General features: G+C 46.4%; 1 protein-coding gene across 6 annotated transcripts in view; it reads right to left on the reverse strand.

Moving 5' to 3' along the window:
• Positions 1-1,971: 1,971 nt before the first annotated feature.
• The window catches only part of PTPRM (protein tyrosine phosphatase receptor type M), a 773,521-nt gene continuing 749,745 nt past the window's right edge, over positions 1,972-25,747 (reverse strand). For all 6 annotated transcript variants that reach the window (XM_077900010.1, XM_077900009.1, XM_077900008.1 and 3 more), the window contains 6 exons: positions 24,999-25,172; positions 23,547-23,678; positions 19,865-19,990; positions 17,719-17,882; positions 11,190-11,325; positions 1,972-2,721 (listed from right to left, as the gene is read on the reverse strand). In XM_077900010.1, the coding sequence (XP_077756136.1) occupies positions 2,668-2,721; positions 11,190-11,325; positions 17,719-17,882; positions 19,865-19,990; positions 23,547-23,678; positions 24,999-25,172 (786 nt within the window). In that variant the 3' untranslated portion in view covers positions 1,972-2,667. The remainder of the gene's footprint in view (positions 2,722-11,189; positions 11,326-17,718; positions 17,883-19,864; positions 19,991-23,546; positions 23,679-24,998; positions 25,173-25,747) is intronic.

The following is a 25,747-nucleotide window of genomic DNA, read 5'->3' on the forward strand; positions in this document are numbered from 1 at the left end:
GCAAAGCCACTTTAGCCTGTACACTGAATTCTGTTAAGTAGTTCCTGAGCAGGACCATGTCAGGAAGCTAGGCGGCAGGATTTCCTGTGTCTCCAGCCTTTGCAGGTGTCGATAGTCTGGGAGGCTGAGGATGCCACTGTAGAGGAGAACCCAGAGTACTGAGAGAAGAAAGAGAAGGGATGCTGAGCCAAGGGATACTTCTTTCCTTGGCAAGGGGCAGAGACTTACTCTGTATGCTGAAAGAAATGAGAATCTCAACCATGCTGCAAGGCCTCATGGGAAATCAGAAAAAGCCACACAATGTCCCTTTTCTTCTATCACTATTTCTGCTAAGAAGTGAAACCAAGTGAAAGAAAGAAAATTTGAGAGACTCAAAAGTCTAGAGGAAACTACTGGCCTCAATATGAGATGGGGCTTGATCCCTACAAAATGGGTGAATTGTCAGACTCCCAAATCTCAAGCCACTTCTGCGCCAGGCAGAGGTGGCTTATCTTTTGGCTTAGGGCATGAAGACCCAAGCCATGACTCTGTAGGAGAGAACTGAGGGCATCACGCTTCCCCACCTGTCACAGGCTGGCTGGCCCACAGTGGGTACAGCTTTCTGCATGTCATCCCTAGTCCTGTATCTGGGGGAAGCCATTTTGAGGAGGTATGCAAAGAGCAGTTTTTTAAACATTTTTAGGAGTTTAATTGAAGAGAATTGTGTGGGGATGGTGAGAGGACAGTGTATGGGAGGAGCCCAGCGGTGAGGCATTTAGTCTGGATGCCCAGCTCAGTGCTGGCCTGCTCTCCTGGTTGTGGCGTCCCATCTCCTTCAGGGGCGCTGGGCAATCCCTCATCAGGGCATAGCGATCGTGTCCTCACAGCTCAGCAAAGCACAGCAGGCCTAAGGTGCAGGTGTCAACCTCAGTCCCCTGGGCAGACAACCTCTACTCTTGTTGTCCCTACTCACCAGGGTCCTCAGAGCAGGCAGGAATTCCTGTCAAGCCTCCCCATTTTCCGGAGGGGGTGATGGGTCCCGTATCTCCCTGTCTCAGCAGGAATGGAGTTTCCTTTCACTGTGTGTTGTATCAAGGGTGCCTGTGCTTGCTGCCATCCTTCTGCCTCCCCAGGCCTGGAGGCACCTGGCACTGACCAGATGGGGTGGCTTCGGACAAGTATTTGATGTCTTCCAACCTGAGTCTCTTGGGCTGTAAGACGGTTCCATCACTGTCGCAGGGGGGAATGGCTGCCTGTTGGGAAAGCACCCTGCATAGTTTCGGATGCAGAACTGGGTGTCTGGTAAAAGTTCACCCTCATCGTTGGATGGAAGTCACTTAATATAGCCCGCAACTCAGTTTGAACTCATATAGTCCGTGCATGGCCTCACCTCCTCCCTCAGAATCAGCCAGAGGCCCCGAGGAGCGAGGCGCAGGCCGCTCTGCGTGATCGTTCCCTCGGCCAGGGACTGTCTTGTTCAGCTTTGTGTCCTGCTTAAACACAGCTTTGTGTCCTGATCCTTTAACCCCTCAGAAAGTGTTCTCTCAGCAAGTTTCAGGTTTGAATGAAGCCTGGAGAGGACAGAGGTTACCCCACTGACCAAGACAAAAAAGAGAAAGGAAGAGGTTGTCCTGGTCAGGAAGTCACGGCTCTGGGACTGGCCTCTCGCACTCTGGAACAGTTGTGGCCACCAGGTCAGGGGGCAGGCAGCTCCTCCCCCGCCAGGGAGGCTCCCAGGATGGGCCAGGATGTCTCACGGACAGAAGTTCTCTCTCAAAAATCCCAACCCTACCTGCTCCAGGCCAACAGACCCCATCTGTCTGCCAGGGGCCTGCGGTGACCGGAGCTGCCCCCGTCGCCGGGGCGCTGGGACACCAGGAATACAGCAAGACTGGTCACGCTCTTTATTTATTGAGGAAGAATTCACACAAGGTCACGTCATACAATCAATCATTTCCTGCGCTTCATAAAAATGATTGTCACTCACTGTGCTTCACAAAAATTTCTTTTAATGAATAAATAATTTGATGAAATCAAAAATATTTACAATATAAACAAAGGGAGAAGCTTTGGATCTATGAATCTCACCATCGAGCTTTGCATTTTTGAACTGACTTCTTCCCAAGCTTTTTCCCTTGGAAACAATACAAATCTGATAGAAACAACAACTCATACAGCGTATCTTTGTTCGTTATACGTTTATCTGTTAGTCTTGGAAAGGTACAGAAGCTTATATTATGCAACATGTTAAAATACAAATATTAACTAAAATAATATATTATCATAATGCCAGGTAGCATTCTCCACAAAACAAAAATGTACACTCAGCCGTAACAATAACAAAGGGTTCACGGGCCACAAAATAATACCCCAAAGGTACAAATTCCTTCATAAGAATATAATTGTGCTCTTGGGTTTACCAGATGTCTACGCTGCTCTAACAAGCCGATGCCGAGGAGGACAGTATTTGATGACTCTGCTGTGTGTGTGCTTCTGTCAGGCAGCAGCATTGCTGGGAGTTGGGCAGTGCAAAGCAGTTTCATAAACGCTTTCTTGGGCTCTTAAAAAGAGCCAATTATGCAAAGCAAAATAAGCATACTGAGAAGTCTTCATCTCATCTACACAAATACCATGGAACGTCTTGGCTTTGTGGGATGAAAGGGTTGGTTTGCAGCGCTGTTTATGCCATCAGCCAGAATTCAAGTATTCCAGGGCCACCTCATAGCAGAACTTGTACTGATCCTAGAAAGCGGAAAGGAGAAGAAGTCAGCTATGTGATATCCAAATGCTGGTGCTGTTAGAGCAATTGTGCCAGGTTAGGGTTTTAATTGGAAGAAATCAAACTGAGAAGGATTTGAATCAGAAATGAATCAGAAAGTCACGGTTGGGAGCCACAAACAACTGCTGTCTGGAGACATTCCCCACAAGTTGTTTCCCGATGAAAGGTATTTTGACATCTATCTCTTCTAGAATTCCTGGAAAGTTCTGGACAACTGGAACACATATATAGATTTGTCCAAACATAAATGTTTACCTGTACATCAACATCCCGAATACAGAGTATGGGAAAATCAATCAAGAAGTAGAAGGAAAATAAAAAAAAGACTTTCCCCAAAGTCTGGGAGAAATATTTTGTGATTCGCTCATACAAGGTCCTCAACATATAAATGCGTCACTCCTGGCCCAGCTATACCCTTGATGTCTTCCATTTTGTGAGAATTTACAAGCACCTCTTAAGTACCAAGCACTTGACCTGGTCCCTGACTTTGAGAATTCCATGGTCTGATTGAGACCAGTACCCAATGATAATAAGGCTCGGCACGGAGCAGGGCCCCCGAATGGTCCCTCAACCTGGGCGCAGAGGGGGAGGGAGCATAACTTCCTAGGGAGGACCTGTAAGAGGTAGCAGGTACCTACAGGCATTCCAGGTAGAGGAACCACCTAACGAAAGGCCCAGAGGGGAAGTGTTGGATTCCCTCTGGGAACCACATGTCAGTTGTTAATCAGGCAGCAAAGTCATTTTTCTTGAGCACAGCTTTCTTAGATCATGGACCTTGGCCTGAGGGAGACCTGCCTGAGGTTCTGGCCCTGGTGGGATCTCAGGTGGTAGGAGAGGGCCTTTGCACTTGTGTTTGTGTGGTGTGCTAATGGACGCTCATCTTAGTGTGGTCTCTGAGCCAAGCAGAGGGACACAGCAGTTGAGGATGCTTCTATTTGCCACCTGGCAGCAGCCTGGCAGCTGAGACAGAGTGGCTCAGCATCTAGAAGGCTCTCTTCCCATCTCCATAAGAGATAAGCCTTCACAAGTTGTTAAGCGTGAGCACCACTGTCTCCCTACCCAACACAATGGCCGAAACCAAGGAAATGGATCACTTACTTTGAGTTTGGCAAATTAATTAAAACTAAATTTCCATCTTTTGGATATGTGCCTCTTAATTAGTCATTGCAGTCTTCTTGTCTTCACCTACATTTTGTTCTCTGAATGTCCCACTAGTCCAATCTGTTTATTTGAAGACAAAGAGCCATATTTTATCCCTTTGCATGTAATACACCAGTCTTTAGCACAGAACCTGACATACAGTTGGGAGTGTCAAACGTTGGCCGTATATGTAAATGATAACAAAATATGGGTTTAGCAGCATTTGATTCAACCCAATAAATATTGAAGGCTGGAGACCAGGGATTTTAAGATACAGCTTTTGTTCTTTGGGACTTTACAATCTGGAGGGGAAGACAGGAAGCAAACAGACCATTTCAACATACTAGAAGTGCCACAAGATGAAAATATCAGTAGCATCCACCAGGATGGCTAGGATTAAGAAGACAGTAACAAGTGTTGGTAAGGACGAGGAGAAACGGGAACCTCATATGCTGCTGGTGGAAATGTGAAAGGTGTAGCCACTTCAGAAAATCATCCAACAGTGGAACTGGAGGGTATTATGCTAAGTGAAATAAGTCAATCGGAGAAGGACAAACATTATATGGTCTCATTCATTTGGGGAATATAAAAAATAGTGAAAGGGAATAAAGAGGAAAGGAGAAAAAATGAGTGGGAAATATCATCAGAAAGGGAGACAGAACATTTCCTAACTCTGGGAAATGAACAAGGGGTGGTAGAAAGGGAGGTGGGCAGGGGGTGGGGGTGACTGGGTGACGGGCACTGAGGGGGGCACTTGATGGGATGAGCACTGGGTGTTATTCTATATGTTGGCAAATTGAACTCCAATAAAACTAAATAAATAAAAAGAAAAAAAGAAAAAAAAAAGAAAAGAAAATCATCCAACAGGTCATCAAAAGGTTAAACAGAAGAATTGGCTGATGACCCGGCAACTCCACTCCTAGGTATATGCCCAAGAGAACTGAACATGCATCTATCAAAGATTTCTGATCCATATTTCAGGATTTGATACTTTTATTTTCAAAATATTTAAGCCATTTTGAAACCATTTGCATTTCAAAATTCTAAAAGACCATGTTGTCAGATGACTGGGCTGAAATGTTGGCTATGAAGTGGTCAATCCTGTTCTCCTGTTTCCTTCACAGAGACAATGTTTTTCATGGAAATCTGAGAGATACAATTACTTATTGCATAAACATGGTCTCGCATAAACCTAACTGTGCAATTTTGGTGACTACTACAAACCATCCTTTTGATGGTTTGTAATATATGAACATGCATCTAGAGGGTCATATAGCCACTGGCCTCCAGCCACAACCCCTAAAAGGATTGTGGGCTTCACTGAAGGGGTTGCTATGTTAGAATCACTGAAGCTGCCCTGTCCCAGGCATGACTATAATTTTCAAAATGAATTCGCTGTCATCTTATCCCTCCTAAGCAAACTGTCAATCCCAGTAGATTCTGTGATGACTGGTTTCTGAATCAGCAAAATAAAGGGAAGGAGAAGGAAGACCATAAATTGTTGTGTGGCCTCCCCCAAGCACCCCAGGAAATGCTGGAAAGCAACTGATTACCCTTGATCACCAGGTACAGGCCTGTCTTCTGCAGTTTCCTCTCTCAGCTCACTTGCTTTGGAAGGTATAATTAAGCCACATGAGCTATCCCTGTGGTTCCGGGGAAAAAAAAGAACATTTCTGCCTGGATCCCACATTCTCCTGATTTGGGCAGCATCAGCTGGCTTTGGGCATGCAAAGCCCAAACACAAGCAGGGGTCATCCTTGCATAGGGTGGGAACCAAGGTGGCCAGCTATTCCCCTCTAAAACCCCCAAACCCACCTTCACGGCAGACCCACCTCTGGTTCTCATGAAGAGGGCAAAGTGACATCTAAAGAGGCATCTAGGGCAGCCCCGGTTTAGCGCGGCGGTTTAGCGCCGCCTGCAGCCCAGGGTGTGATCCTGGATACCGGGGATCGAGTTCCACATCAGGCTCCTTGCGTGGAGCCTGCTTCTCTCTCTGCCTGTGTCTCTGCCTCTCTCTCTCTCTCTCTCTCTGTGTGTGTGTTTTTCTCATGAATAAATAAATTTAAAAATCTTTAAAAAATAAATAAAAAATAAAGAGGCATCTAAAAGTGAGGTTATATTTTAGAGCTCCCCACCTCCCCACACCGCTGTTCACTCAGGGAGTACATCACGAGGCTGCAAGGCCTGCAAGTGGCTTTGGGGAGCTTCCTGAAGGGCTTGAGCTGTGCCCGTCTCAGCACATGCTGCCTTGTGTCTGAGGAACCAGGGGCCCTGCGGTCACCCTGGGCACTCGCAGTTCCCATGCTGCCTGCGAGTGGGAATCTCTGACACGATTCAGAGAGCAGTATGCACAGTTCACCTGGGGAACCCTCCTCTCCCCGATGCGCCTGCTCTTTGAACCTAAAACAAATTTCACAATTTCACCTGGGTTCTGGACTGACAGGTCCTACAGTCTGGAAAAAACCCTGACTGATAGCCCTGGCCGGAAGGTCAAGTGGTCCCCAGTGTGCCAATAATCATGAGTGGGGCCATCTGTGTCAATGTTCCCAGGACATTCCCAGCCAGGGACACCCCTCAATGAGACAGTGGTGTGTCTCTGACAATAGACAGAGTGCGTCATTACTTTCATCTCTGCCTTGAAAAATGTAGGGAGAACGTTCTTCCCTCAAAGGAAGGGAAGTTTGTGCCTGGTTTCCTACTGAGACTCATCAGTGTGTGGTCACGGCCTCCCCAGGTTCAAGGGCAGCGAGGGGAAGCTCTGTATGGGTGAGGGTCCCTCAGTGCCTGTGTCCTGGACCCCTGCCCCAAGCCAGGCGCTCTGCTGCCTGAGCCAGTTCCTGACTCAAGGAAGTCAGAGTCTGGGGTGGGGGGCAGGGGGAAAGGGCACAGGGCTTTACTGGAGATTACTTTCTGCAGGGTGCAGGAAGACTACACCTGGACTTCCACAGGAGGACTCGGGGAGAATGGCTGCTTCCCCAGAGGCTGTGTGCCAAGCCTAGGCCCAAGGGAAGTGGAATGTCCTCAAGTGTCTCCAGAGATGGGCCACACTAGGCCTCTCTGACTCCCCGTCTGGGGCCTATGTCCTCCACTCCAGCACTCGCACATACCCACACCTACACCTACTCCCCCATCTACCTCTATGTATGCGTGCACACGCGTGCACACATACATACATATACTCACATACACATACCCACCCCTATGCATGCACACACACACATGTATACACATACAATACTCGCATACATATACTCACACACATACCCACCTCCCTACACCTACTTCCCCCTCCACCCCTACATATGCACACACACATGTGCACACACACATACCTATATATGCTCACATACACGCCCACCCCCCACACCACTATTCATGCCTACACACACACTGACACACACACACTCACATCCACCCCTGCACATGGCATGTACTCCCACCTACACACCCCCACAATCTACTCCTACACATGTATACATGCACCACCCATATCCCTACACATGCACACCCACCCATACCTACACACAGCCCCCAACATCCACCCATACACATACACATGCACCCACACTTGGTCTGGGGCCTTGGCTTTTGTGACAGTGCCTCAGGTAATTCTGACGTATGGCCCTGGCTGGAGCCATTCTAGACTGGGCACTAAGTAAGCTTCTTAACCCTACCACATATTAGAATTACCTGGGGTGCTTTTAACATCTGGCTGCTGCAGCCAGCTCCCAGATCAACTGAATCATGGCCACTGTGGTGAGCCTAGAGCTTAGGATTCTTTAACGCTTTCATTAAAAAAAAAAAAAAAAAAAAAAAAAAAAAAAAGCAAAAGCCAATTTATAGAAACAGAATAGAATGGTGGTTGCCAGGAGCTGGGGTAGGGGAATGAGGTGATGTTGGTCAAGGGTACACATTTTCAGTTATAAGTAGTTCTTGGGATCTAATGTACAGGCCGGGTGACTACAGTTACTAGTGATACAGTATTATGTATTTGAAAGTTGCTCAGAATAGATCTTAAGCATTCTCACTACAGACTCACAGGAGTCCAGTATGTAACCTAAGCGGGGTGATGGATGTGTTAATTATCCTGATCTTGGTAACCTTCGACAATGCAGATGTATGTCAAATCCCATCAAGTTGGCCAGAGTTCCCCCACCTTCCAGGGGACAACGTTTCTTTAGGAAAGATCTGTCCTCCAAAGGCTGTTTCTCTGTTCAAACAGAGCCCTGGGGGGGGGAAAATAAAAAAAAAACAAAATGGAGCTCTGGAAACGCCTAAAAGCCAGTGAGGACAAAAAAAGAAAGGAGATGTTTGTTGAAGCAGCTCATTTCCCTAGAAACTTCAAAGGCGCTCAGGCACTGGGGACTCCATCTGAATCTAACCAGGCCAGGAGGAGGTGGCGGGGGGGGGGGGGGCGGCAACTGAGCCTCCTATGGGACCCAGTCCCTGGCCCTCCACACCCCATCCCCTCTGCCTCCCGACCAGCCAGCACAGAAGTGCGCTCCAGGACTTTCTGGAACACATTTCATCATTCTAAGAAGATGCAGCTAGGCAGACTCAGTACCCTGTGCTTTTCAGTGGCTGGTACATTTTGTGCTTAGGAGAGGCTCGGGCCTCAGATGGTCTTCTCTGCCCAATGAAATTGTATTGGGTTTTATCGCCTGGACCTGAATTAATTAATTCCCTCAGCCAAGGTACACATATATGACTACCAAAGTAACAGAATTGTACTTGTAAGCAAAAACAAACAAACGACAGGAGTCCTCATTCAATTCAGGAAGCTTCAAGCCCTCTGAAAAGAGCCCTGTGACATTTGTTCTTCTGGTCACCAGATTTTACCTATTATTTTGCTAACAATCACTGTCACAAATGTATCAGACATTCTTCCGGGAAATTGAAAATACTTTCCTTATATTTTTCAGTACTGACCTTATCCTAAAACTGGTATTGACCCTCAGAAGTTTGAGCATTCAAAGATCTTATTTTCTCTATTAGAGCAACCTAATCACAGAAACGCCTAAATTATTATAGAACAGTGGGCTCCCTGCTGGTCCCACCACCTGCACGTCCATTCAGCCCTCAAAGAATCCCCTCCATCCTTCAGTCTGTACCACCAATGTGGAAAAAGCCACACTGTTTCTGCACATAAAAATTCGTGAGTGATGAAAGCTATAGCCAGAGCCATTAGTGGAAAGCCCTGGAAGGGTCTATTACTAATGACCTGCTTAATTCTGGCTGCGGTGAGAGGGAAATGATACATATATTTTTTTCATCAAGGTCAGCTTTGCCCAACTACCAACCAAAGTTTGGAAGCTACACATCTGTCCCTGAATCCCGGAGGTTAAATGCCACTGAAGTCAGAATATTTTAATTTAGGTATTTGCTTCCATCTTCTGCCCACCTTCTTATCTTTTTTTTTTTTTTAAGATTTTATTTATTTATTCATGAGAGACACACAGACAGAGGCAGAGACACAGGCAGAGGGAGAAGCAGGCTCCCTGAGCCAAAGGCAGATGCTCAACCACTGAGCCACCCTTCTTATCTGTCTTAAACTCAGGCCACCTCTGATGGCCCAGCTGCCCTATCTCAACTGTCCCCACCCAGCCCCGAAGACGGAGGATTCTGGTACGACTCTTCCAAATTCACGGGTGATCCCAAGGAGTGAGACAGTTCTCTGCCTCTGGGAGGGGCTGGCTCTAGGGACGCCTGCACACGGGACATGCCAGCCAGCCTTAGCCTATTCACTTGAAATCTGCGCCTCTGTAAAAGCCACTGAGTGTGTGGCCTGGCACATATTAAGCACCATGTGAATGATAGCTGCTAGCTGTCATCATGCCACCTCATCCTCCTCACCCAACCAGTTCATATGTACCTGCTGGCTGCAGGATGCCCAGTAAACACCTGCACTCTCAAGAACCACTTTCTCACCTTTGCAGTTGCCAAAACACTCTCACATATACTGTCTGGCGGGATCACTTCAACCAGCCAACGTTATCCCTGGTTTACAGGACTTGGGGTCAGGAAAGCTAAGTGACCGGCTCAAGGAGACGTGAATTGCCAGGTTACTTTGTCTGAGGTCACTTGAGTTGAATGAGTAACAGAGCTGAGAGTAGATTTTGGGTTTTCCTGGGCATCCCCTAGGGCGGGGAGGAGAGGTCAGCAGTCTGGAGGGCATGGTCCTTTTCCACAGAAGCCAAGGTACTAACTGCTGATGGTTCTGGAAGTCGGCACCTGACCAGACAGAGCCCCTCCACCAAATTCCCTGGGCAGCACCCTGCTTCTTGGAAACAGAATAACCCATCAAGCAGGACATGTGTACCTGGGGGAAGCAAATGCCCCAGGACAGTGACTTGGGCGAAGGAGGACACGTCCCAGGAGTGGGTTGGCAATGGTGACTGTCATTACACAACCTGGGGCACTGTGATGACTGGGACCACGGCGACTTTCTCAACTTTGGCTTGAAGCTCCACTCTCTCTTTAGTCCCTTTCTTATACGTTAGATTTGAAGCCCACTGCCACAGTGCTGAGGGCCAGGCCATACAGGCTTTCCAGGCTGTGGTACCAGCCATGTCTTCCTCCCTCTCCCTACCCCAGGCTGTTCTCCCGACCTTGGGATCGTCCCATCGTTTCCTTCAGATCCTTCTTCTATCAACAGAGAGGTACAAACACCGAATCTGAAAGCTCCCCCCTTTTAAGCTATTCTACTACTTGCAAGTCGCGGTGGTTGGCATTTAAATAGCTGCACACAAGAAAGATTTCCTGAAATACTCTAATAATTGCCCCTAATCCTTTCTTTCTTGGCTCCTTCGTCCTCATCTGGGATACGGCCACTAGACTTAAATGCAATATTCCAATGTCAAACTAAAATTCACAGCTTTGATAAATATTAGATGATTAAGCTATTTATAAAATATATAATTTGAAAATCTAAAAAAAAAAAAAAAAAGAAAAAAAAAAGAAAAAAAAAGAAAATCTGGCACTTGGTGTGCTGTGATTATGTCTTCCCTGTGAAGACTAAGCACTTAGCCATGTGGAAGGCACTGCCAGGAAGGGAAATTAATAAGGATGTTCACTTGTGAGTCTCGCCTCTTTCCACAGTGCCAGTGTGTGGAGGTGAAGTCACCCTGTGAAAAGCCAAGTGAGAGAGGGGAGGGAGGAAGGCCCTCGCAAGCACAGTGATTCCACTATGCTTCTGCAGACGAGTCTCCTCGCTCAGGAATCAGTTTTACCGCCAACTACGCCAGCCAAGTGGGAAGACACCCGGTTCAGCAGGCCAGAGTGAGGGTCCTACCAGGAGGTCCACCATGTTGGGCTTATTGTTCCTCAGTGTCTTCACTGCATGGAAGACATCCACCGTCCTCTGGTGCCGGAGCATCTCACAGACGATGCTGATGGCGCAGAACGTCCCACTGCGGCCTCCTCCGTTCCTGTTGGAAGAGAAATCAGATGGTCCCATTGGCCTTCACACTGCAACTTCTTGTGGTGCCCAAGCCCCACACAACAGGTAATGGTGAGGGCCTCAGAGGCTAGGGGAATGCTCCACCTGGGCGGATTCTTTTAATTAAAGCAAATGGTGTCAATGAGCCCAAGCACTGGGCCCACGGGTCACCTGACTGGAGGCGATGATCCACTGGCACGTTCTGCTCTCCTAGCTACACCTCTGCCCTGGATTCTATAATCTGATGTGGCGCCCTATTAGTTTTATTCAGGACTCAGGGCTGAAAATTTCCAGGGAACAAACACCTCATCTAGTATTGGCCATGAAAACTGGTGATGAGTGTTGGGTATGTTCAAAGACGGACTTGGCCTTAAAAACAATCCATGAGTATTTCATTATTTATCTCTAAAATGTAAGGGTTCTCTCTGAATAAAACTTTTCATTCTGAACAAATTTTAGATGTGCAGAATCATTGCAAACACAACACGGCGAGTTCCCCAGCATACTCACCTTCCCCTAATACGAACACCTCTCATAGTCATAGTATGTGATCAGGACCAGGAAATTAACACTGGGGCAATACCATTAACTCAACTACAGGCCTAGTCCAATGTCACCAGTCAAATGTCACCAATGTCCTTTTTCTGGTCCAGGATCCAATCTCGGACCTTGCCCTGCACTGACTTGTCTTGGCTCCTTAATCTCCTTGTCTGTGACAGGTCCTCAGTCTTTCCTTTTTTTTTTTTACCTTGACACTTTTTTTTTAAAAAGATTTTTATATATTTATTTGAGAGAGAAAGAGAGAGAGAGGGAGAAAGAACATGAGCAGGAGGAGAGGCAGAGGGTAAGAGAGAAGCAGATTCCCTGCTGAGTGGGGAAGCCAGACATGGGACGTGACCCTGAGACCATGAGCTGAGCCAAAGGCAGATGCTTAACTGACTGAGCCACGCAGGTGCCCCAATCTTGACACTTTTGAAGAGTACTGGTCAGTTATTTTGTAGAATACAAAATATAGAACGCACCTGTAGACAGTAGCCATGGTCTCCATTCACAGTTTGAGAAGTTATTACAAAATACAAATTGTGGACTGTCCCTTCATTTGGGTTTGATGCTTTCTCATGATTGAGAATGAGGTTATGCATTATGGCTAGAAAACCACAGAAGGACTGTCCATCCCTCTAGGGGTTCACGATGCTGAATTGTCTTATTGCAATTGGTCATGTTGGCTTGATCACCTTTTAAGATGGTGCCTTGCATTTTTTTTCACTGTATAGTTATCTTTTCCTTGTAGTTACCAATTGGGAGAGATACTCTGGAACTCTGCAAATGCCTCGTCTCTCCTCAAAGTTTCACCCATTGGCTTTAGGATCTATTGGTGGATTCTGCCTGCAACAATGGTTACTGTGCTGTTTGTCGAATTGGTTTTCCACTTCCCTCTCTCCAACATTCTACTGTAAGAGAGAGCTGCCTTTTCTCTGGCATTTGACTTATTTGCTTACCTCTTTTATCTTATTATTTATTTATAGGTCCATTTAGACTTACACATGTTCACTTTGTTCGATGATCTAAAATCCAATAGTATCAATCTTTATTTTGCTGCTGAAATTGTTCTGGTGTTGGCCATTAGGAGTTCCATCAGACCTCCATTCTGTTTTGAGTACTTTCTTACTTTCTGGAACCACAAGGTGTTCCAGATTCATCTTGTATCTTCCCTGCACCAGCTCTGAGATCAACCATTTCTCAAGGAGCTAAGGGATTTTTTAAAAAAATAAACACAGTATAATTATTACATCTAAAATAAATATTACTATATTCATATAATTGAATTTCTAGTCTCTGTTCCAATTTCCAAGATTGTTTCAGACATTTTCTTACAGCTGATATTTTCAAATCCACATCCAAGTAAAGTCCACACATTGTAATTGGTTGATATATATCTTACAAGTTTATGTTAATCTATAGGTTCCTCTTTGCTCTTTTTTTTTTCTTGGCAATTTATTTGTTGAGAAAATGGGGTCATCTTTCCTGTAGAGAGCCCCATGTCCTGGGTTGTTCTTATTCATTGCATTTCTGTGAATCATTTAACATGTTTCTCTCCCCTATTTCCTATAAACTGAGAGTTAGCTCCACAGCTTCATAAGAATTACATATTCTTTAAGACAAGGATACTTTACAAGTATACTTCGTTGGGAAGCAGGCACAAAATATCAAGTTGTTCCTTGTTTTTGTGATTTTAGGATTGATCATTGTGCAGGAATGCCAGCTTGATCAATTCATAATTAAGTCCGAAATCAGTTTTTTAAATAAAGTACAATGTACCTACAATTAAGTCCACAAATGGTAAGTATACATTTTAGTTAATTTCCAAATGCATATGCCACTTAACCATCATTCAGATCAAGATGCAGACCACGATTAGCCTCCTAGGGCTCCCTCAGACTTCTTTCTCATCAATATCATCAATAACTCAAAGATGATCTCTGTTCTCATTTTGGGCAACATAAATTTTTTTGGTCTGTTTTTGAATTTTGTATAAATGGAATCCTACTATTTTGCTTCTGGCTTATTTTACTTAATATTATCCATGTGAGAATCATCCACCTTTTATCAGTGGTTTGTTGTCTTATATTGCTCAGAATAATCCCACTGAATAGATACACTACTGTATAATTTATTTACCTATCAGCAGAGGAATGTTTGGGCTGTTTCTAGTTTTCAGTATTCTAAGTAAATCTGCTATAAAAATGTCTCCTGGTGCATATATGACTCAATTCCATAGTCACGTACCTAGGAGGGGAAGAGCTCAGAGAATATATTTATATTTAGCCTTCAGCATTGCTGTCGAACAGATCCAAAATGGCAGTACCACATTTACTTCCTGCCAGCAGGGGATGGGAGTTCCAGTTACTCTGCAGCTTCACCAACTCTTGGTATTTTCATTTATTTGTCTTTCCAATTTCACCCATTCTATTTTTTATTAAAGATTTTATTTATTTATTCATAGGCGCAGAGAGAGAGGGGCAGAGACACAGGCAGAGGGAGAAGCAGGCTCCATGCAGGGAGCCCGATGCGGGACTTGATCCCGTGTCTCCAGGATCACACCCCAGGCTGCAGGCGGCACCAAACCACTGCGCCACCGGGGCTGCCCTATTTCACCCATTCTAGTGAGTGTGTAGGGGGCACCTGATTCTGGTTTTAGTGTGTATTATCCTGAAAATGAATAATGCTGAGTACCTTTTCTGTGATTATCGGCTGTGTACATCTTCTTTGTTTATAAAACGAATCTCTCGTCAAGTCTGTTGCTCAAACAATTGGGTCGATCTTTTCTTATTGGCTTGCAGTAGTGAGGCATTCTGGCTGTGAGTCCTTTGTCGGATGCATGTATCACACGACTCTTTGTCCACTCTCTGTCTTGCATTTTTCGCTCTCCTTTGTGTCTTTTGACAAACAGTAGTGCTTAAATTTAATGGAATCCAATTTTTCCACTATTTTCTTTTGTAGCTAGTGTTCTGTGTCTTGGGTAACATCATCTTTGGTTGCCTCATGGTCATGAGGATTTTCTCCTGGAAGCTTCATTGTTTTCATTTTCACATTTTGGTCCATGATCCATCTGGAAATGATTTCTATATGTAGCATGAGGAGGGAGGCCAGGTGCACACCCTGTCTTTTGCTCCTGCCCTGCAGTAGGTATGTTGCTGTGGGGTCTTTGCTGTAATAAGGTGATCGTGACGTGTGGCTCCATTCCAGGATTCTCTCTTCTGCTCCATTAGCCTACTTTCTGTCTCTGCACTGATACCACACTCCTTTTCCCCCACCAGCTTTTCACCTGATGCTTTCAGCAGCTGTTCAGGACCACTGTCTACATCCATTATTTTTGCAAAATGGTGATCCCTTATTTCTATCTATTTCTTCTGGTTTTATGAACTGGGAGATGTATAAAGAAAAAAAGAACACCCCTATTTGCTCACCGTGAGTATATGTGAGGCTCGAAGAACCATCCCAATTACAGCACCTGGAGGTCTGTCTGGGGCAGGGACTGCTCTGCCCACAACCATTAGGTGGCACTACGCTATGCTGAATACAATGTTCCTACCTCAGAAATGAACAGCAGAGAGCTTCCGTGGTTCAAAGCATTCTTTCCCGCCCTATACTGGCGGATACGAGTTCAACCTAACTTTGTTTCTCACAACTAAAAGATTTATAAATCTAAACAGCCATAAACAGTCTTACCAGGCATAGGTCTCATGTCCACCCTGATGCCAAGAGAGCAAGAGGCAGCCCCGTGGCAACCATGGGGACTTCAGAATTGGGGAAAATGTTTCCCAAAGAAAGATCAATTTCTCCTATCAGAATAGGGGTGGGGTGCTGGGCTGGCAAGAGGACATAAATGACAGGCGCCCACCACTGTACACAATAAAGAACAGCCTGCTGTAGACATCACGTGGAATGGCAATGTGATTGCTTAGTTCTGGGGTCACAGCTGAGTCTTGGGAGGGTATAGTCGGTGGTTGTCTATGAGGTGCAGTAATTTAAGGGGTCTCTGTATCTTTCCCTCAGGCCGTCCCAGTGCCTCAATGTCCCCCAGTGTGACTAGTCCTTTGGGTTATAGCACTGGCCCTTGTTAGAAAGCTGCTAATCAAAGGAGGTACCATGCATGCATTACATTCCTCGTTCCAGACGCTGACACACTCCAGACACAGATATGGGGATCTGCAGACTGTTTTTAGTTTTTCAAAAGACCTTACATATAATACAAACCTTAACTAAAATGGCAATTTTCCTTGCTGGGTCTTTATCAATTCACACTGGTAACCCCCCTCCCCCCACCAACTGTATTCTGATCAGAAGTTATATCTGCACTTAGAGAAGTAAAAACGGGGGTGTGTGCTGCTAATCAATCCTCTTTGACATTTTCTTGGTAGAAATGTTTTTAATGAACTGGGTCTATAAGAAGGAAGGGAAAAGCAGTAAGCAGGGAGGACAAAGGATCCTTGGGGCTGCTAGTTGAGGCTAAGTGTGAATGGGTTCAGAAGACTCTTCTCAAGAGACTGTCAGTTTCTGTAGGAAGAAATACTGCCACCTTTCGACTCCTGAGAGGCAGGGCACAGTTCTGAGATACCACAGACCCTCCTGGGCCCCTGGGCAGGTGGCAGGGCATGAGGGATGGGCCTTAAGGCGAGGGTAACCCATGTCCTTAGGCAAGCTTATCATTTTAACTAGGGTTGGTCTGCCCAGGGTTAAACCTCATTTTCCCTTCAATTTGGGAGAGATCTCACTGTGTGCTAATGACACTCCGCTGAAAAGAGACATAAGCCTATACTTGAAGTTTCCACAAATTCTCTAAACATTTTCCCTAACTGCCATGACTTTCTAATTGCTTGCTCCATTAAGCCAATCCCAGCTGGCTGATTAGCTACATATCATCACCAATGAGAAACTGCAGGTGAAAGTGCTCCAAAAACCATGGCTGTCTCTATTCAGTGACTCAACGTTGGCCGCATGTTGAGATAATCTAGTAGTCTGCAAAAACATGGATGTCTGGGGCCTCTCCTCAGGGATTCTGATAAAGCATATTGCTTTGGGCGTGGCCTGGGCACAGTTATTTTTTTCTTTTTTGTTATTGTTGTTGTAGTTTTTAAAAATCTCCCCAAACCACCCTCAAAGTGCAGCCACAATTGGGAAATCACTGCTCTGTAGCAGGGGTTTCTCCCTCTGAGCACCTGCTAGATCTGCTGGCCTGGAGACCATGCTTTGGAGACACCGGCTCTAACCAAATATGTATACATAATCACATATATACACATTCCCAGGCAAAAAAAACAAGACACAAACAAAATTCTCTCAGAAGACAATTCCTTTGAAAGACAGTTCCTTTGAAACTTCTGACATGATTTCCTAGAGTATTATCAACTAGTATGATGGTAGGGCAGCTGTGCTAGCACCAGCTTTGCCAGGTGGGGCAGGGGCCCTGATTTGCAGCATTGCTGATGTAGAGGATATAAATACTTCCACTGTGGATGATTTCAAGTTACCAACAGTTTAATAATCAGCTCAGGAAATACCTCTAAACTTAACACTTGGCTCTCATGAGCTGGTAGGAGCCCAGTGAGCCCACTCAGGTGTTTCTTGGGAAGGGTGGGGTGGGGGAGTGGCAACACAAGGTCAGGGGTTACTTCTATAGCAGTGATACCTCATGCAATGCAGAATGTGCCTCTCGTTTTCTGCAAAGCAAACCAAATCCTTAGTAAGTAGACAGATGATCTGCATTCACCCAGACCTACTTATTTTCTTCTCCATTTAGAGACACAAGGGATAGTAAACTAGGGGGACAGTAGACCGTGGCCGGGCCCCCCTGAGGTGCAGAGCCCCTCTTAGCACTTACAAGCAGTGCACAACCGTGCGGCCTTCACCACCGTTGTATTCCTCCTGCCACTTGTCCACTTGGCGAATGAGCTTCAAGAAGGAGCGCTTGGACACCGGTGTGTCCCTGTACATGGGCCAGCCCAGGAACTGGAACTGCTGCACCATCCGGTATCCGTCCTGGGGCTACAGGGGATTTGGCGACAAGCAGGGAGTGGAAAGAAAACAGGCATCATTCACGTGTGGAATTCCAGCAGGCTGATTCCACCTGCTTAGACTTCTCAGAAAGCAGCCCGTTAGTAGAGGAGAGGCCTGCCTATAAATAACCCAGGAGGCTTCCACTGGCCTGAAGGGGTATGAGCTTTAATCTGGGGCTGTTATAAAAAACTAGGAGTTTTAAGTGACAGACCAGACAAATAAAAGTGAAGCAGAATGCTTACAGGGTTGTGCAAAAGCCAAGTGACAAGTAACACACAATGTGAGGCACTGACCCCGTTGTGCAGTAAGGGGTAAAATGGGTTGACTTTAATTGTAGATAATTTAAGGGTAAAGAGATAATCTGGAGATGTCTGTGAGCTTAGGGGGACAGAGGTTTCACAGCGTTGAGTGAGCACAACGTGGTGTTGCATACTGGTGTGAATCTTGCTACAATGTCCGTAGTCAATCTTTACTTAAAACTCAATGGAATTGGAGTATTCCAAGAAAGTGTTAGAAACGTGGCAATGGTTGTCATCTGGCCGCAGCTAAATCACTGGATTACATCTCCCACGGCCTTTGGCACCTTTGACCTGGGTGATCGTTCTCGCTCTCTGAGCCTTTCTTCACCTAGCTGTCTTTCTCCACTCTCTGCCCTCTTCTCGGCCCCCTTTCTCCCTGACCTCTTGCTGATGGAAGCCCCAGGTTCAGTCCTCAGGCCCCTTGTCTTCTCTCTCTCTCACCTGATGAGCCCACTCTGCTCATGGCTTTCAAGACTCCAATAAGTCATCAGTTTACATGTCCAGAGTGGGTCTCTTCTGAATTTCCCCGCCTAGATCCAGGCCTACTTGACATGTCCACCTAGGTGTCTAACAGCCGTTGCAAACCTGGTCTGCTTCCCACCCTTCTCTCTGGGAAGGAGAGTCCTGTTATACCCACAGCTGTCCCCAACTAGGTTATTGTCACTTCCATTGGGTCATTTTTCAGGGCTCTAATCTTGAGACACACCTCACTACCCCTTGGGATTCAGCCTATTCCCAAATCCCATTGGCTCTGCCATCAGAATCTATCAGGATCTCACTATCTCATTACCTCCAACTGCTGCCACTTCATCCTGCATCCTGCTGTTGTCGCTTCTCACTTGGAATTTTATAATGGCCTCCTGACCTGTTCTCAACCCAGAAGCTAGAGGACTCCTATTTATTTATACTCTATTTATTATTATTTTTTAAAATTTAAATTCATTTTGCCAACATATACTGTAACACCCAGTGCTCATCACATCAGGTGCTAGAGTGTTCCATTATAAAGGTAAATTATATCATGGGATTCTTCTCTACTCAAAATCCTGCACTGACTTCTCATTTCCTTCACAGCAAAAACCCAAATCCTAGCAGCGGCCTGTGAGGCCCTACATGGTCTGTCCCCCAGACCTCCCCAGTTCCTGGCTACTTTCCCTCTACGTGGACAACTCAATTAGCTACTCTCACCTTTGCTTACTGCATTTTAGCCACATCAGCCTCCTCACTGTTTCTGAGGAAAGATAAGGCCTTACTTCAGGACCTTTGCACTGACTACTGCTTCTGCCTATAAAGTTGTTTCCACAGAGAGCCATGAGGCTACTCCCTCACGTCGGTTGGGTCTTTGCTCATAGGGCACATCTATTTAAGACGGGGACTTGTTCTCCCTTCTGTTCATGGCCGTAGTGCTTTCTATCTTCCTATCTTTTCCCTATAGCATTTATTGCTTCTAACATACTGTATCTATTATAACATCTGTTATATCTATTATTTATTGTGTTTTCTCCCATTAGAATGTAAGCTCCTTAAGGTCAGGGAACTTTGTTTTGTTCACAAACACCTAGAATGTATTCCAAACTCCTAACCAGTGACTGACACAGAGCAAGCACTCTAAATGTTCAGTGAATGAGAAAATAATGAACCCGGACATAAGTGACGCTGGCTGATTCTTACCCTGGCTGCGTTATAAATACGGAATATCCTGCTGATGATGTCCTCTTCTAAGTCAGCAGAAACAAATTCCACTTGGATGGGCCCATGTCTGTGAACTCCGTTCTCTGGCCAGTACTGCGGACACAACTGAGTTCACAACACAGAAACGCAAGGTTAATTATAGGAATGAAAGGACTCCTAACAGCTTGGAGGAGGTCACTTTTGACATTTAGTAAGTCTTAATACTTCCTTGATTCACTTCATTTTCTTTCCTCTCCCTCCCTCTTTATCTCCTGGCAAGTAGATTTAAGGACTTTCTTGTTGGCTGATTCCTCAGCTCCACCTGTCCTTCTACTCCTTTTTCTTCATTTTCTTAGAAAGCATCTTTAAGCCACAAGCCATTCTGCTTTCCAAGGAGGCCATCTGGATGCTGTTCAATGCATCCCATTGTGAGATCCCTTCTGCATGCCTTTATCAGGCCCTGGGGAGATGGCACTGGCTGCCATTACAAGAGTTAAGATACTTGAGATGGTGCATGTACCTGCTGGCACCCAAATCTCCATCCTCCCCCATGTGGGCTTGCTTTGTACTTTGTAATCACTTTTGGGAATAGGGTCATTCAGTGACAAGATACTGGTAACAGTGTTGGGTTACATTTTCATGATCTGGTCCAAACCCTCCCAGCTGAGATCTAGGAAACCTGATATAATAAGAGTAAAGGCCTTTGTGTTTTACCCAGAGGTGGTTTTAATGAAAATCACAGTTTCCTAGAGTCTCACACACCAGGTGTTGGTGACACCAGGTAACTAAAACTTTGTGTGAATGTGATGCACACCTTAGTGTGGAAGAAGAGATGCTGGGAAGGGTGGCTTATGAAAGAGGCATCTTAGTTTGCTACCACCCCACAGAAATACTAAACGTTCAGAGAGATGGGGAGAACCCCCACGACTTTTCCTTCTCGCAGACCTTTGAGATGCCTTGAGAGCCTTTAAAGTCTGAAATTAAACTTTTTAAAATATTTTATTTATTTATTTATGAGAGACAAACAGAGAGAGGCAGAGACACAGGCAGAGGGAGAAGCAGGCTCCCTGTAGGGAGCCCGATGTGGGACTTGATCCCCGGACCCCAGGATCACACCCTGAGCCAAAGGCAGACACTCAACTGCTGAGCCACCCAGGTGCCCTGAAATTAAACTTCTTTTCGGACTTGGTATCCAATGATGCTTTTGGGAGTAGAGTTTAATTTTTATCTTTCTGATTTACCAGAGGGACGAGTAGCTTATGGGAGGCAAGAGGGAATTACTTCATTATCTATGGTTTCTATTGGGCCAAGAGCAGATGAAAAATCTATCTCATTTTAAGCAGAATGATGTTACCACAAAAGGAGAATTCACATGTTGAATTTCCTTTTTTTGAATGACTTTTATTTTCCAAGGTACCTAAAATCTTATTGACAGAGGTTGTAAAGATTGATTTACACCCAAGATTGCAAGATAGTTTTCAGTTAACAGTGGGTCAACTGAAACAGCAATCTATTACAAAGAAGTTGAAGGTTTGAACCTTCATAAGAATAAGGGCGGAGTAAACTAAGGGTACTCTTTACGTTAGCTAAGTCTATAGTATTTTAAAAGTTACGTTTATTTATTTTAAAATAAGGCTTCCATAAACATTTCACTTCCTTCATTTCCTGGTGACAAGTTCTAAGACTGCCTTGTCAAATGACAGCACATTGATGTTTATTTTCCCTTCCTAACCAAGTGTACCCACTGTTAAAATTAACAGGCGTTATGATGGGAAGTCGAGATGGTAATAGAAGTCCTAACATGCACATCTGAACAGTTCTGCCCATTTTTCTCCAGACTGAGCTGGCTCTGGTTTCTGCTTGCTTTCTCAGTTCAAGCCCTGATTAAAGCTTATCACTTACACCGGAGAAATATGAATGGCCCGAGCCAGCAAGTGGTGCTTGGCACGCCACATTCTGCACTCAGCCCAAGTAAACCGTGTAGAAAATGGCTTAAATGGTGCATAACACGTCCATGAACTGGACCTATAAATACTTAAAATAGTTGAGTGCTATTCTTGTACAACCGCAGAGACTTTAAGTTCAAATGCTCAGTTTAGTGTTTTCTAAATGACTGTGTCCCAGGAGCCTCTTTCTCTCACTCTGAGAATCAGCTCTGTCTGTTGAGTGGAATTGGACTCTTTGTCTTCTCCCACCAGGGTCGGCCAAGGCTTGGTTTGAATCCAGACAGTTAGGGTTTAGAATGCAGCTTTAGAATTCCAACATTATCGTTCTAAAAGAACATGGGGAAGTCACTAATGCCTGATTCACAGATATGAAAAAAGCACTGTATCACTACATTTCAGGATTCACATTAGGGGGAAAGGGATGATTCTGAAGAGGAAACAGTCACTTGTCCCCTAATGGTCTTTGACTGAAGAATCTTGAATTAGTGACATTTAACCCATGGCATTGTGAGTTAGAAGATCAGGATCCCTGGTGCTATTTTGAGTTGGGCCTTTGAAGTTCCCTGAATTGTAGGGCTGCTGGTCTTTAAAAATGGCTGCAATCTCTCTTTTGGAGGGGATCAATGTGGAAGACTTCTAAAATATTTAAGCTTCTTACGTAGAGAGGACTAGATGAGGACAAGGATTATCATTATTATTTCATTCACTAGCTTTCAGGCTAGAGCCTTAACAATATCATGTAGGGCCTCAAACATAATTAAAAACATTAAAGAACTGAAGTGAATGTCCACAGAAATTATGGCAGATTGATGACAATACAATGGATTTCAGGAAGGAAAAATCTGTCCAAGTTGGATGCTAAAACTCTTCAGGCCTCTTTTTTTTTTTTTTTCTTTTTTAAACTTGTCTCTACCAGATAGAAAATTAATTCAGTTTCAGAACAAGTTTATTCTTAAAACACAAGAAGTCCAAAGTTCCCATAACACCCTCTGACACGGTGGTTAAGTGTGTAATCGGCATAGCTGTACCCGAATGCAATAAATTCAGCTCCTAAAGGGCCACTGTGCCAATGCTTGCCAACAATTCCCTTTAAGGGAATGTTTCTAACCCCATTACTAGTACCTAGTCAATATAGCCCTATTCTTTCTCTTTTTAGGTGTAAGGACAGCAGCTATGGGGAAGCCCCATTTATCATTCTGAGCTTCTTTTATGTCCAAGTCCCAGTTTTATTTCTTTTTACTATCTTTACCAAAGAGTTGACAAAAGTAATCGTTGTCCCTTAAACGCACTTGCCGGTCTCCACTGTCACCCCAGTGTGACCATCTCGACCTGCAGGCTCCAGTGAGCCATGCCAGGAAGTCCACTGCTGCCCTTGAATGGGAGAAGCTCTGTGCTGGGTGCTGCTGTCCTTTCCTCGGGGCTCCCTGGTTTGCTGGCTCTGTTTGATGCAGGTGTGTGACATTCTTATCCCGCAGCTCTGACTCCACCCATGACCCTGTATCTCCCTCTGGTTTCTATTTCCATCTTTTGGGAATAGCCAATTTCTGACCCTGTCTTGCCTGTCACTTTATGATCTTAATCTTTTGGGTTTCAGATTTCACCCCCAACCCTAATTCCATCTGCTTTTCACATTTGTGCTTTCGCTCCAGCTCCCACCCGTCAGCTGGCATTTGTGATCCATGTTCTCATTGTGCAAGCAGAACAAACCCAGATTTGACTCTGGGCACAAGCCTCACCTGGGCAGGATCCACATCATTTAGCATAACCACAGACGTGCAGTGATAATCCAGGACCAGTCTCCAGAAGTCTTTCACTGTGTTTGGCAAAGGGTGCTGGGTGACTATAAAAGCTGAAGGCTGTTTATAGCTCTGCAAACACAAACAAGAAAGATCCAGATATACCCAGGAAAATGAAAAGGGGGGAAGGCTTCAGTTATCTTGTGCACATGGAAACTTGTGACACAGAACTCTGGGCACATTTAACAACTGCTGAATCCCAGCAGCACTGTCAACACTGAAACAGACTAAATATAGACTTATCTGCAGAATACTAATCATAAAGTATTCTCACGTCGACACCCAGAGACCTTAATAAGTAGCTCTTACAAATCTTTTGATGTATCTGCTGGAAAGGCAGTATCGGCCCTATAGGTAAGTGTCTTAATGGAGAAAAATGTAATTTAATTTGCCAAAAACGTACAATGAAAATACTTCCGCTTTCCCTAAAATTTGTTCAAGGGTCATTTGTATGGGTGACAGCATTACTAATTTCTGCCGCAGAAGGATACACATGCTTCTTAGGGCTCTGGAGAGCCCTCAAGTAAACTTAAGTACCTTTTAACTGATATCACACCAATAGAATTAGAGTTTCCATATTAGTCCTGAAAATATCCATTTACTTTTCCCATCAATCGGACGGCAAACGTTCATTCGGTTAGAAGTAAACACACTGACAGGACGTAATGAGTTGTGTGCTGTGTGTCCTGACACACCATTTTCCCCATGTTAATTACTGCCTGAACCGGGAGGCTGGGCCAGGAAAACAAGGCTGCGAACCGTGTTGTCCCACTTCCCTGCCTCACTGCCTTAATAGCGGTCTCTCCCCCTCCGGCCGGCGGCTTAAGCCTAGAAGCGCTCGGGACGGTAGCTGGGACGTGTCTCATTGATCAGCGGGTCCCGGCAGGTGTCCCCCGGACACCGAGGCCGCGGCATCGCCGCAGGAGCACGTGGGCTCCGAAATGGGCCTCGCGGGCAAGCTCGCTGGCGTCTGAGCAACGAAGAACGAGGGCCGGGGAGTGGGAGCAGCGCAGGCCACGCTCGGCCGCCCGCGCGGTGGAGCAGCCCCTGGAGCACGGGCTTCCCGAGTCCGCGGGGTGGGGCGGGGATGGGGATGGGGATGGGGATGCGGATGGGGATGCGGATGGGGATGGGGATGCGGATGGGGATGGGGATGGGGATGGGGATGGGTATGGGGATGCGGATGGGGATGGGGATGGGGATGGGGATGGGGATGGGGATGCGGATGCGGATGGGGATGGGGATGGGGATGGGGATGCGGATGGGGATGGGGATGGGGATGGGGATGCGGATGGGGATGGGGATGGGGATGCGGATGGGGATGGGGATGGGGATGGGGATGGGGATGCGGGCTTGGGTCCCTGAGGGCGGGGCGGGGCGGGGCGGGCTTACGTCCATAAGGGCCGCGTTGATGTAGTTGCTGCTCTCCCCGTCGATGGTGATGAGGAAGGGCAGGCAGCGGTCGGGGGGCAGGATGTCCATGCAGCGGTTCTTCTCGTGGTTGCGCGGCAGCAGCGCGATGCTGCAGTCCTCCACGCGCAGCGTCGGCGTCACCATGTTCAGGGTCTGCGCGGCAGCACACGGACGCGTGGGGAGGGGCCCGCGGCGGGGCGCACCGGCCGCAGGTGCACCGGCTCCGGGCCACGCTGCGGGAGGTCTGCGATCCTCCGCCGGCTACCGGGGCTCCCCAACAGCCCCCACCCCCAGCCCCTCGCTTATTTCCCTTTCCTTCCCCTGGATTTTGTCCGCAGCCGCTGCCCATCAGATAGAAAGGCCGCCGCCGTGGACCTGGAGGACGACGTGCCATGTGGCCTAGGGCTGCGCACCCCGGGGCTTGGGAGTAAGAGGCCGGCTGTGTTTGACCCAGTGCCGCGTCCACTGAGACCCGGCGTCACGATGAGGCATGCGGCGAGGAGCTCTTGCCCAGCAAGCACTGGGAGCGCACCTGCTCGGTGTGGCGACACCCACGGGGGGAAATAGCCCCGCTAGACCACTGGCTCTCAACCGGGTCACTTGGCTCCCGGAGGCCACTGGCAAAATGTCTCTACACAGCGGTTGTGTCACAGCTCGGGAGGAGGTCTCCTGGCATCCAGGGAGGAGAAGCGAGGGGTGCTGCTAAATATCCTACAGGATAGCACCCA

This window comes from Canis aureus, chromosome 6 (genome assembly GCF_053574225.1).
Source record: "Canis aureus isolate CA01 chromosome 6, VMU_Caureus_v.1.0, whole genome shotgun sequence".
NCBI classification, from domain to species: domain Eukaryota; kingdom Metazoa; phylum Chordata; class Mammalia; order Carnivora; family Canidae; genus Canis; species Canis aureus.